At 34.1% G+C, this 13,980-nt stretch overlaps 1 protein-coding gene across 2 annotated transcripts in view; it reads right to left on the bottom strand.

The window, feature by feature from the left end:
• Nucleotides 1-277: 277 nt before the first annotated feature.
• LOC136025257 (kinesin-like protein KIF11) overlaps nucleotides 278-13,980 on the bottom strand; it is an 86,584-nt gene continuing 72,881 nt past the window's right edge. Inside the window, exons 8-10 of one of the 2 annotated variants that reach the window (XM_065701105.1) lie at nucleotides 12,604-12,833; nucleotides 9,465-9,896; nucleotides 278-455 (exon numbers count right to left, since the gene is read on the bottom strand). In XM_065701105.1, the coding sequence (XP_065557177.1) occupies nucleotides 9,778-9,896; nucleotides 12,604-12,833 (349 nt within the window). In that variant the 3' untranslated portion in view covers nucleotides 278-455; nucleotides 9,465-9,777. The remainder of the gene's footprint in view (nucleotides 456-9,464; nucleotides 9,897-12,603; nucleotides 12,834-13,980) is intronic. The other variant, XM_065701106.1, reaches the window with a different exon arrangement.

Below are 13,980 nucleotides of genomic sequence, written 5' to 3'. Positions count from 1 at the left end.
AAAGGGCACGGGATAGAAGAAAAAAAAGTAAAAGTGGAAAAGTTTCCTTCATACAAATGCTCTTGCACTAGTCAAAGTATATAATACAAATTTATTTCTTATACTCGCTCAAATATACATTTTGAATCTGTTAATTATTCTTTTTCCTAAAATTATTTTTCTTTAGACATTTTACAGTCCCTTGAGATATTTTTCAAAAATAAAGATAAAACCATGATTGTGATTATTACTTCACAGGTTTAAAATAAAGCAAATAACAGATTAGACTTACCCCCATTTTCTCGTTTTCCTCTTCTAGGGCTTTTATTTTTCCTAGTTTTCCGGGCAATTCTTTTTCAGTAACGTCTTTCGAGCTTACAAGCTCAGTATAACTTTCATAGCTGAGATGGACACCGTTTTTTTTCTCGGGTTGCTACAAGATCACGTCGCAAGCGCTCAATTTCTTCTGTGTATTCCTGAAAAGAGCACGCAAAATTTGAAATTGGTGTTCAATAAATCTTTGGGCTTAGTTGATGTTTGAGTACCAAGGACAGTGAAAATGAAGATTAATTTTTATTAATAATTATATTAATTAAAATTAAAACTAATTAAAATTAAAATATATTAATTACAAACATTAGTTTTAATTGATTTTTTCAATTGGTTAAGTAGAAACTTACACAACCACATATATTTAAAAAAAAATAAGACAAAACGAGAATTCAACTTTTAATTAAAAAGACCTATCTGTATTTTTGAAAGTAGTGTTAAATCTAAAAAAGAGACGTAAGAGAAAAAATCGGCAAAAAATAAGCTAAAAGTTGATACCAAACAGCTAAAGAAGAGTTGCTGTCCACTGTAAAAACAAAAATTGATTTCCAACAAATGTTTTGCTGAACTTTATACAAGCCCCCCAAAAAATCCAATTTTTCTGTTGAAATTGTGACTTGCTATTTTATTTCCTATAAGTTATTGAATGTACTAAGATTTATGTACTTTTCAGTAGAAAAAAATTTATTTTCAACGTAAATGGGTTATATAATCAATATGGTTTGAACTTCAACAGTAGATTTAAATTTCTTGAATATCATATTAAATTTGACTGTGGAAACATCGAAACTAATATGTTCAGTATAAAATCAATTCAAATATTGGAATTGTAACAGAAAAGATGATTGCTAATTGATTTTTGAGTTTAAAAAGGTAATATAAAAACAAGGAAACATATTTTAACTTTGAAATGAGTTGAATTTACTTGTATACGAAATTAACACACATAAATTTATGTACAAAAATTATATTTTAAGTTTTAGATGCGCTTTTTTTAAGTAGAATGTTTCTTATGATGCTAGCCTAATCTTACCAGTTCTAATGGTTAAAACGTAGTGCCTTCTGACTTCAATTTTTTCTAATTTATAACAAAAATCCTTCAGTGAGAACAACCTTTATTTTTGAGATGAAAGTTGTTTTTGTAGTGAGACCCAAAAAGCGTTAAAAAAAATATTCCCTCAATTTGCCATAAATTTACTGCTAACGTTGAATAGCCAAATAAGTAAAATATCAGAGGAAAGAAGACGCCTGTAAGGGCATTCAAGTCCTTTACATGCACGTAAAGGAACCTGGAGCTTCCAAAAAAAAGAGAAATTTTTAATTTCCTTTCGATTGAGCCCTCTCGCGAAATTCTAGGACCACTGCGTCGATGCGATCAACCCTGGGGAAAAAAACACGCATCCGTGATCTTTCTTCTGGCAAAAAATTCCGCATTTTTGCACATAGGAGCTTGAAACCTCTACAGTAGGGTTTTCTGATACGCTGAATCTGACGGTGTGATTTTCATCAAGATTCTACAACTATTAGGGGTCCCCCCTTTTTTGAAAATTCGGCAAACTTTCTTACGCTCGTAACTTTTGATGCGTAAGACCATGAAAAAGTACAGGCGTCAAGAGGTGTCATACTATCTGGGAGATTTTTTTTGTTGTAATTTTCTGTTTTTTTTTTTAATAAACAACTATTTATTTGATATTTATTGATGCTTCTGAAACTAGAAAGGGAATCATAAAAACTAGATATTAAAGTGTTGGCTTAGGAGGTTGAACAACGCTAGCGATGGAAATCCAATGGAAGAACTAGAAATCCAAAAAAAAATTATTGATTATTCAAAACTAGGAAGAGAAGCTGAGTAATAAAACCTAGAAATTAGATTGTATTCCTAACTTAGTTGAATATATATATATATATATATATAAAAATTAGATTGTATTCCTAACTTAGTTGAATATATATATATATATATATATATATATATATATATATATATATATATATATATATATATATATATATATATATATATATATATATATATATATATATACATATATATATTTATATATATATATATATATATATATATATATATATATATATATATATATATATATATATATATATATATATATATATATATATATATATATATATGAAGACTGATTGTTAGTAACAATACAAAAAGTGTTTGGATAGAACCCAAAAACGAAAATTTGTTGCAAAAAGTTTTACAACAAAACGACAACTGAACAAATCGAAGGATCGGCCACTCTTCGCCGCCTAGAGGCCATCTCAAAGCGCTCCTTATTCTGCTATACATGTCACACAGGCGCCATACCACGCTTTTTTGTAACACTCATGTACTGCTTCGAAGCGTGGTCAATCCCACTTGATGTATTTGAAAGTGGACAAACCCTCACAAAAACCTTTTCGCTGTTTGACTGCGTAATAGTTTTATGCGTATAAGTTTTACACCTAACATGTTTCGATGGTTTAGCATATCTGAGATCTTGGGTCAGAATTAGACACTCGATCCTCTGTAGAAACTAAATCCCATTGATTGTTCCAACTCGTTCGACCTTTTCTGTGTAGGAGTTTGGAACCATCTTGATCAAAATATTAGCATAAAAAACAACGGTGATGTCATTAAAGGGATACTTTTTAGTACCACTATTAGTCTTCCCTCCCCCTTTAGTTCGTATTTGTATATAAGGAGGGCTCATGAGGAATGATTATAACAATAGAACGGTAGAAATCATTTAGATGTACGGTTTGTGGTACTGGTTGGGAAACATAGCCTGGATTGGCATCTTATTTTTTTTACATATTGGCGTAGTCTTGCCACTTTCTCGGACAAGTTGTTTGTTTCTCCGGGTAGTAGTTCAATCAGAACTACTTTTTTTTATATATATATATTGAATAGAACTCTCTCTTCGGGAAATGAAGGTTAGTTTGGGCATTAAATAACAACTTCAACACAATAACTTCATTTCTCGTGCATTCGTTCCCGACAAGGAAGGACGAGATAACGTTTTTCAAAGAAAATAAGAAAAAAATGCACACAAAAATGCTAAAAGCACCAACTGGAATACTGGAACAGGAGTTACCAATCGATTTACCGTGCTCAGTTCAGATGCAATGGGAAGGAGATAGTAACGACTGATTAACAAAAATATGAAATAATGACTTTCAAATTACTGCATCCAAAATACTTCTAGTCCCAATCCAAATACAGAATTTAATGTAGCTTATTCTTATGAATTTTAAATTTTGTTCAGAGGCTTAAGTATTCTCAGCGACAGAAAAGAAAACCGTTATCAATGATAACCTTATAAACGAATCGTAAAAAAATCAGGTACAGTTTTCACTGACGCCTGTCGGCACTTTTGCTTCAAGATCCTTAGGTAGCAATATTTTACCAAAATACTCTTGGACCAGGTTCTAAATCAGGGGGAAATTTCATACGGTGGGAGGGGATTTCCTGTCATGATTTGCAAAACCGTCAGCAACTAAATAAAAAACAATTTTTTTTTAAACTGAAAGTAAGAGGGAACACTAAAACTTTAAACGAAAAGAAATTATTCTGTATATTAGGGGCTGCCCCTTCCTCATCTCTAAGTCTTTACACTTAAGCTTGACTTTTTGTTTCGATTTTTTATGAATTACTCCTGAAGCACAAGGGTCGTTGAATTTAAATAAGAAGCGTTTTTAAAGAACTCTAAGATTGAAGGAACAGCCCCCTGTCTCATATACAGAATAGATTCTATGTGTTTTAAGTTTTAGTGTTGTCCTTACTATCAATTGACAAAAATTGTCTTTTATTTATTTATTTAATTGCATCAACATCCTCACGGAGCAACATTTTACCAGCCATACTATTCAAGGCCAGGTGCTTGAGCAGAGAGACGGGGATTTCAGACCCTGTCTCTCCCTAGTTCTCGAGATTCTTACGATTGATTTGAAATTTCTTAACATCCATATACTTTCCCTGTTGTATATTATTAAAGAGCTATGCCTTCCTCCCGAAAGCAATTCCTTCATGCATGCCAGCTTCAAGTATACCACTTATATAAATTTCGACATCAAGGAGAATTTACATAAAAACACGATCTCAAAAACATTGCCATATCGAGGTTCTAGAACCGAAATTTCTTGTATGTTCAAACATAATCATCTTTCTTTCCACGCTCATTAATTTTAAAAAAGAGTTTAATAAGCTGATAGTTGGGAGGCGCCTCCAGAGTTATAGGATATCAATAATCTAATTAGCATACAAATATCGAGTAGTACCACAGTGTTTACAGATAGTATATGGGCTGCAACTCAACAACACTTAAATCAACACCTGTTATGAAGTCGGTCAAATTGAGCTTGAGAAAATTGTTGTCAAATTTAACTAATTATTTTGCTCATTTATTTTCACGGTTCAACGTGGCAACACTGACGAAATAATGTTACTGTCCTAAAACTTCATGGTTTTTGTAACAAGCAATAGAACAATCAGTACTTAAGTATTATACATGAAACACTCGAGAATCTGGATCGTGAACATGAGACATTACCCGCTTTTTACGGTGATAATACCAGACAATTAGCTTCGGCTCGCTGGGAAAATACATAGTAGCTAAATTTTAATAAAATATTTAGTTGGTATTTTGGTTAGGTTATTTTAGGCTAGTTTAGGATCCCTTTTTCATATAATGCGCTCTAGCAAGCCCCCCTTCCGTAATTCTTTGTTGTGGTTTTCACAGTTTTGCTAATAAAGTATCATATTTTCATCATATTTTGTTTATTTCATTAGAAAACCAACTTCACTTCTCGATTAATAAACCTTTCGGTCCAAGTGTAGGGATTTTTTTTTTTTTTTTTTTTTTTTTTTTTTTTTTTTTTTTTTTTTTTTTTTTTTTTTTTTTTTTTATTGGCTGTCCATGGTAATTCAATGTTTGAATACACAATGAAAAAGAAGAAGATACGAGGCGGGCAAAGATAAAAATTTCAACATAAGTCTAAATATTTTATCTTTTACCTTCTCAAAAACGAGTAAAAGATGAGACTTTTCACTAAAGTGCGTTTCTTACGAGCTGGCTACCAAAGTTGGCTTGCCTTCCATTGATATTTGATCATAGAAAAGGCTAATAGACACGACGCACGTTTTTTTTGGGGGGGAGGGAGGGGTGAATCTTGGGAGAGTTTAAAATTTTCAATAGCAGCCATGACAAAAAATGTTCAAGGCTAATGGTTTATATTTAAAAAAAAAGAAGAACACACAGGATGAGCCAAAAAAAAAAAAAAACAAACGAAAAAACAATAGAAACTTTTTTAAATCGATTAATACAAACAATTTTAAAATTAATACATTACAGTGTGTAACTTTGCCAAAGTGAGCATAAACTGCGCAGAGTGCAATAGATATATACCCAAAGAGGGGGGGGGCATAGCCACGTCCTCCCTTGAAATCTTGAGATTAATACAGTTTCCCTATTTCTTATGGTTTTCCGCATAGTTTGTCAATGTTAGGCATTTAACTCGAAACTTTAGCCTACAACGGTCAAATCACTGAGGCCCCTAGAAATAATTTCTACGTGCGTACCATCTTCTAAGAAATCCAGTCTATCATTACACTGGTAATATTTTCAAGATAGATAAAAGAGCATTTTTGCCGATCGTCACTACAGACAAACATTTCATAAAAAAAAACAATAGGGGCTCCCATATCTGTATCACCTAATCCCCAATTATTACAGATTTAACTTCATCTGTTTCTCAGACATTAAGTTAAAATTAAATTACATTTACATTGCTAGTGCCACTTGAAGTGTTGCAGCAGCCTTAGGTTAGCTTCTCGACAAGTGTTGAGGGCAATACTTTGATTTGTTTCTTCGCAATTGATTAAATACCATAGCTGTCATATATATTTTCGAGGTGTTCAGGTGTTGACACTTCAAAGCTTTAGAATAGTTTGAATAGAGAAGAATTTTTCCTCAAGAAAAAAATTAACAAGACAAAACAAAACCAATGATGACCCGTGCCTTAAAGATGGTCTTAGGATACACTCCGAGACCTCAAACAACCTTATCCTAGAGCTATAATGAGAGAAAGGTTGAGATGGCTAGGGGACGTTCTGCGGACGAAATATGACAAGATGCTGAAGATTGTCCTTTTTGGCCAACCGGCTAGGGCTAAGCCGAAAGCAGGCCGTCCTCTTTTTGGGTGGAAGGATATCGTAAGGAAATATTTCAGGAAAATGTGAACTTCCTGGGAGGGTGTAAAGAGGAAGGCTTTGAATAGGTGGGATGAAAGAGGAGCGTGCGCAGCTGTGCTTGTCTCAGGTAGCTTGATGCTGCTGTGAGTTTTTAGCAGTAAAAGGTTGTTGCTAGTTTTTAAATGAACCTTACAAAACCTTATAAAAACTAAGACTTTGACTCACAACATAACAGCAGGCCGTCCTCTTTTTGGGTGGAAGGATATCGTAAGGAAATATTTCAGGAAAATGTGAACTTCCTGGGAGGGTGTAAAGAGGAAGGCTTTGAATAGGTGGGATGAAAGAGGAGCGTGCGCAGCTGTGCTTGTCTCAGGTAGCTTGATGCTGCTGTGAGTTTTTAGCAGTAAAAGGTTGTTGCTAGTTTTTAAATGAACCTTACAAAACCTTATAAAACCTAAGACTTTGACTCACAACATAAACCTAACACAATCCATGTTATTATTCCTAAAATTTTAGTATGCGAAAACTATAACTAAACTAACATGCCTCAAAAGACAATACCTATTAATTGTTTCCTATGTAAGCTATGGTAAGAACAACCTGATTTTATGTCTATCGCCAAATGACTGCCACATAAAAACTTCTGTAGCAATTGCAAAACAACGTCAATGCGTTGCATTATTTATAAGCGTAGTGTAGCTACTTGCACTAAGATGAATTTCCCTAACCTAGAATGTATCTGAAACGAATAAAAGGCGAATCAATTAGCACGCGTGTAACCCTGCGTCCCTAAGGACGAATAAACTTCACAATTCTTACTTACAAGGCACTATTTGTGGTCAATGGGAAATCATCGAACAACTAAACATTGAAGCCTTCTAGCGTCTGGGCGGCCAATAGTCCAAAATTTGTCGATTAATGCCTATTCGGCTTTAGGCACCATCCAACCAAATTTAAAGTATACATGGACATGATGGTAGAAACACAGATGGTTGGTGATACTTGGAAGTGGAGGACGTCTTTAAAAATCCATCCAAAGGTCAACCTTGTGCCTCAAATCATACACATTGATAATCAGCGCAATTTTTTTTTATTTAAAAAAGGCACAACAAGCCTGAAATGTAAGGGGTACTGAAGGAGCAGCCGCCCATTTTGCTTCTCTAAGATTCTGGCTCAAACAAAGCATCAAATGCCTTCCGCTCTGCTAAAAAGTGGGCATTGCAAAGTGGCAAAGAAGGACTATATATATATATATATATATATATATATATATATATATATATATATATATATATATATATATATATATATATATATATATATATTGCAAAGCGGCAAATATATATATATATATATATATATATATATATATATATATATATATATATATATATATATATATATATATATTGCAAAGTGGCAAATATATATATATATATATATATGCTATGAAATCATGGCACGTTTTGGATTTAACCAAGATGTAACTTGCCTTACTTTCCGCTACAAAATTGGAGGGGCCAAGGGTTCACTTTAGTTTTCCGGTCATACAAATAACAAATCCTTCCGTAATTCTGGTTCAAACAATGTGCGACAAAGTGACAAAGAGTGCAATTTACTAGTACATATGGAAAAAAAATTTCCACCTAAATTGAAAACAGAAAATATATTCATACATGAAATCATGGAGGCCTTCAAGGTATACATGTGGAATATAAGATGAAAGAACTAGTGACTAGAAAAATGTTGGAACAAATGATAGGAAAAAAAGAATCACCAACAAGAGCTTGGTATGAAACATGGAAATGGAAAAGAAATATCCAGCAAAACATAATCAAACATTCGAAGAAGTTTATGAAATAGAACAAGAGCTAAGAGCTCATATGGTATCACGTATTTACGACATTTGCTTATTCTACCCACCAAGTTTCATCCCGATTTCTCTATTCTAAGCATTTTCCAAGATTTCCGGTTTCCCCTCCAACTCTCCCCAATGTCACAGATCTGGTCGGGATTTCAAAAGAGAGCTCCGAGACATGAATTTCTTCTAAATATCAAATTTCATTAAGATCCGGTCACCCGTTCTTAAGTTAAAAATTCCTCAATTTTTTAATTTTTCCAAATCAACACCCCCAGCTCCTCCAGAGTGAACAGATCCGATCAAATTATGTCAATCACGGATCTATAACTTGTGCTTATTCTTCCCATTAAGGTTTCATCTCAATCTCTCCACTCTAAACGTTTTTCAAGATTTCTGTTTCCCCCTCCAGCCCCCTTTGTCCCCGGATCCGATTCGAATTGAAAATGGAACATCAGAGACATAAAATCCTTCTATATATCAAGCTTCATTAAGATCCGATCACTCATCCGTAAGATAAAGATACCTCAATTTTCACGTTTTCCAAGGATTGCAGTTTCCCCCTCCAACTCCCCCCAATGTCACCAGATGTGGTCTGGATTTAAAATAAGAGCTCTGAAGCACAAGATCCTTCTAATTATCACATTTCATTAAGATTTGATCACCCGTTCGAAAGTTACAAATACCTCATTTTTTTCTAATTTTTCTGTTTTACTGTTTTAAAAAGTAGAGTTGAGAGAAAGAGTCAAACTTTAGCGCAAAGAGCGAGGTGTTGAAGAGGGACCAGCCCCTTTCATATACGGGGTAATTTCTGTTCGTTTAACTTTTAATGTCGCTTCTTACTTTCAGTTAAAAAAAAACTTGTTTTTTTTTATTTAATCATTACATGAAGCATCACAATTCATCATCAAGAATACGAAAAAGAAGAGTAAACCAGGAAAGGAGATACCTACAGAATATTTCAGTATAGATCAAAGAACTCTGGGTAAAAGAAAGAAAAGAAGAAGAATTTGAAATATGAATTAGAAAAGGATTTTGTACACTTTTGATAGTCTATTTTGAGAAAACAAAAAAAAAAACAATGTGCGACATGCTTACCTTTCTGCTGAGAAGTTAGCAATGGTAATTGTGGGGATCCTGGAGTAGATTCACTCATACTTCAAATTATATTGACTGAAAATTCTAGCGTGATTCCACTTTTAACAAGGTGCAACATGCCTGGGTTTCAGCAAGAAAAAATAGATGGAACAGTATGGGAGGGGGAATTAGAGGGGAGTCCACATACTCTGTGCTACTGATTAAAATACTTGGATTATTTTGGTTCAAATAAGGAGAAGAATAATTAGTTTCTTTTCAAAAAGTTGAAGGTGGAAGGTGGGGTGGGCCCGGTTTGATTCTCTAGTCTTACAAATTAAAAATGCTCGCATATTTCCCAATCAAACAAGGTGTAACATGCCGGTCTTTCTTCTAAAAAGTTAGCGGTAAGAGAGACACTGGGAGGGGTCACAGGCTCACTCTGACTCGTCAATCCTAAAAATTGAAAATCTAAGCGTGAATCTGGCTTAAAAAAGTACAACATACCTACCTTCTGCTAAAAAATGAACATGGGAAGAATAAATTAAGGATGGGCGGAGCGGCCAAAGCCTAGATTTTGTCTCTTAGTTTTTGTCTGTAATGAATCAGGTCTTAGGTCGTTTGTTAGCACATCGTTTCAGCTTATTCTATTCTATACAACAAAGAAGCTGTTACTTCATCAAAATTTTCAGAATGGTATACCCCACGAACGAATTTTTGTACAAAAACTGATGCAACATTATATCCATCAAGTCTTCAAGGAGAATTGATCAGAGTTAAAAAGGAAACTGTAAAAATTTAGCTTACAAGTTCATTTTTTTTTCTAGGACCAACTTTCTAACATCACTACCAGGGGTATCAATTCACGAAAACGTTTGAAGCGGGGCAAGGATTTTTCTTTCAATTTCTGTTTAATGAAGATTCAAAAAATGATATTTTTTTAGATCAAACGGGACAATAAAATTTAGAGTGGCAAATGTCAACCCTCCCTCTTTAATTGCCAAGAAAGGTAAACCAACGCTGATGAAACAAGAAAGGCGCAAAAAGAAGTCTCAAATTTCTCTACATCGAGAGAGCTATTAAAGCTTAGTGGGTACATGTGATACAATATTTCTACCCTTGCCCCAAATTTCACTGAATTCACGAACAGAAGTGACTTACAAAAGTAGATCATGGCAAAAGTTGACAAATGAACATAAAATTGAGGCTTGACCTCCTTATCCTCCTCCGAATTCACGAAAAAAAGAAGAAAAATTCAGATAAAAAAAACAACTGCAAAATATTGAAATCTTGTTAATCTAAACATGGAGGAGAAAACTACTCTCTTTTTGTAAACTGTTTCTTGGAAGATTTGGACAATAATTCCAGGGTGGATTCTGGTATGACCGATCAGCTGAATTAACATGTTTTTTTTTTAGCACAACGGAAAGCATTTGCTATTGTCCTTGAGAGCATTTGTTATTTCTTTACGTCCAGAGAACGCACAAACTAGCAAGACAACACCTAATTTTTGAGGAAAGTCCATCAACATAGAGATAGTAAATATCACTTTTAGCTCTGAATAACCGAATATAGACAAAGGCCGTGATCTTTATTAAAATTAATAGGGCGGAGTCTTCCCACAAAATATCAGCGTTTGACTTGAATACCGCCTATATTACAGAAAAGATCTGTCAAACTGATTCCAAGTAATTAATGGTCAGTTGCTAATTAAACATAGAACAGTTAATCACAATACGAATTATGCCTAGGTTTTGCCATCCATCCAACTGCAATATTCAACCGCATCATCATTCATCTTTAAAAAACAAACTTTCATCAAGATAATAGTTTCATGAGAATCAAAAAGAACCAAAATATATTCTACAAAAGGCAACAGATTTTGCTCTGACCCTTAGGACTTTTTCAGCTGTCTGTTTTGTGGTAAAAAAAAACAATTCACGTCACGAAAAAGAGCACAAAAACCAATCAGGCTCTCAGACACGGAGGTATTTTCAATCCATGTTGAAATTACAACGTCGAGAAAAAGACGAAAACAGATGTAATTCCATCTTTCTACCTTTTTTTTTACCACGACGGTTCTGACGTTCGTCAGAATTTTCAATCCATTCTGAAATTATCACGTAAAGAAATAAATGAAAACAAGCGAAATTCCATCCTTTTACAACTTCTATCACAACGTTCTACTATTTCGTCAGAATGGATGTTTTCAATGCATTTTGGAATTGCAAAGTCGAGGAAAAGACGAAAACAGGTGTAGTTCCATCCTTTTACCATTTCCAACATGACGTTCTGGCGTTCGTCAGAATAGATATTTTCAATCCATTTTGAAATTATAGTGTGGAGAAATAGATGAAAACAGGTAGAGTTCCATCCTTTTATCATTTTTTACCACGACGTTTTGACATTCTTCTGAATAGATATTTTCAATCCATTTATCCCGGAAATCTTAAAAGAATCATTTAACTTCACCCGTTTCACGCCGGAGACAGAGATTTTCAGATTTAATGAAACTTACATCATTAAAAAGTGTAAATTTCGCTTTTCAATTGGACCGAGCAGAATTGTCTTCTTGAAGATCAGGAAAAGGCAGCTCCTAAAAATCAACTGAAAAGAATTATCATTTGAGTAATTTGACCGCTTTGAGAGTTTCCTGTGGTGCCACCCGTTTTGACTGACAAACTCACCAACAAAAGGAAAATAAATTTCACTGTCTTTTTAGTCAAATTTCACAGTCAAACCACAAAATTCTCAACTGCCTTCGTTCATAGCTAATATCGCTGTAGACTTTGCTAATGGACCATTTGTCTGATTTTCAAGGTATCGAATGCCCCTAACGAGAAATGTTGATGATTTAGAAATGCTAGACTGAAGGAGTTATTGATAGCTTTATGCAAGTACCCAAAACTGTGCTTTCTATGCATCCCCAGAGGTAAGCATATCGTAGGTCAGAGATTTAACAAACATAGACACTATTCATCTTTTATTTAGGGATTTTTGGAAGCTAATCATGATTTTCATGGAAGAGCCGGATACCCTATACCCTACTTTTGTGTCTGACTAGATCGTCTACTAGATCGGCGGGGGATAGCTTGTTTAGTGAGCCTTTGATTGGTTCCACTCAGCCCGACAATAAACTACCAAAGTTTGAAAATGGTCTTACGGGTTTGATTTCGACTCTTCGAGGTTATTGGTAATACTCTTCGAGCGAAAACTATTACAATAAACCCCTTGATTTCGGGTTTATTGGTAATACTCTTCGCTCGATGAGCATATTCTACAGTTGACATCGTTTCCTCTAAGTTGCTAGCAGATGGCGCTACTGTAGCAATTATAGAAGTCTTCGTCCGACCTCCTAGCGAGTCTTGCAGCAATCGCGTAAGTTTTGACTCTCTAAAATGGAAATGCATTTCATTAGTTCAACAACTATATTTGTATTTATAGACAAAAGGATAGAAGAGACCCTCACTAAGGACTCAAGGAGAGACTCAAACAGTACAGTACACTTTCTTTTAAAAGAGGAAAAACATAGGCTATGTAAATTATGTAAAAAAAAGTTTTCCACATGAAGTTCAAGAGAGACGTCAGAATTTAAACAAAAATTATCTTAACCATAAGGGATGCTATCCCCTTGTTCAGCTCCTCTCCACTCTTTACTTAAAAATTTAGAAAATGTCGAAGAGTTGTTTAAGGTTATCTGAAAGCTAACATTCATATTCACGCGCTTTTATAATTTCGTCATGAAAACACTATCATAATATTCCTTATGGCACCAAAATGTGATTTTAGTACCATTTTTTCAGTGTAAAGGCTTGAAACAGTAAAAGGTCTACCACTGGAATCTCCATGATCACAAACCCTTAAACTAGTGTTTAAAATCCCCTCTTAAAAGCTCCCTTTCCTAGTCACCATTGCAAGTGGAAAAATTTTTTTTTGAAAACTACCGAGTAAAAAAAATCATTCAAATACAATGCTAATTCGTTAATGATGGAGCCTATTTATTTTCATTTGGACACTGCGAAAACCATTGCTTCGCAGTTTATACAATGTCTATCTACAAAATCAGCTAAAATAAGCTCACTCATAACATTTCCCTATAATTAGAGAATTCTGAAAAAACTAGCTCTTTATATGAGGTTTGGCCTAGCTTCAGTCTTTTAGAGAATTTAAATTGTATGGTAAAAGTTATAAATATTATAGCTGGTGAAAGAACAACAAGGTATGTTCCTCAGATAAACCTTATATTAATGAAAAAACAAAAGTAATCCATTTGAAACTAAAACTTTTTGACTTGGAAGCAAAGATGACGCCTTAGCCCTCCCTAAACAAATTAAGAAAGAAATATGCCGTGCTGTTTCTCGTTATGGTAAGAATAAATTAAATTGCTTAAAACAGAGCAAACCTCAGCAATGGTTTAAGAAAGTGAAAAAATAGGGGGTCACTGGTAAAAGAACCTTGATTTTCTTCTGGACGAACCACCTGAAAAGACAGCCAATGAACTTAATAAACACCCAGCTAACATTGGGCAAACGTCCCCGCC

The sequence above is a fragment of the Artemia franciscana genome, chromosome 3 (assembly GCF_032884065.1).
Source record: "Artemia franciscana chromosome 3, ASM3288406v1, whole genome shotgun sequence".
Lineage (NCBI taxonomy): Eukaryota > Metazoa > Arthropoda > Branchiopoda > Anostraca > Artemiidae > Artemia > Artemia franciscana.
The sequence above is the reverse complement of the archived record's forward strand: the minus strand, read 5'-3'. Positions and strand labels throughout refer to the sequence as shown.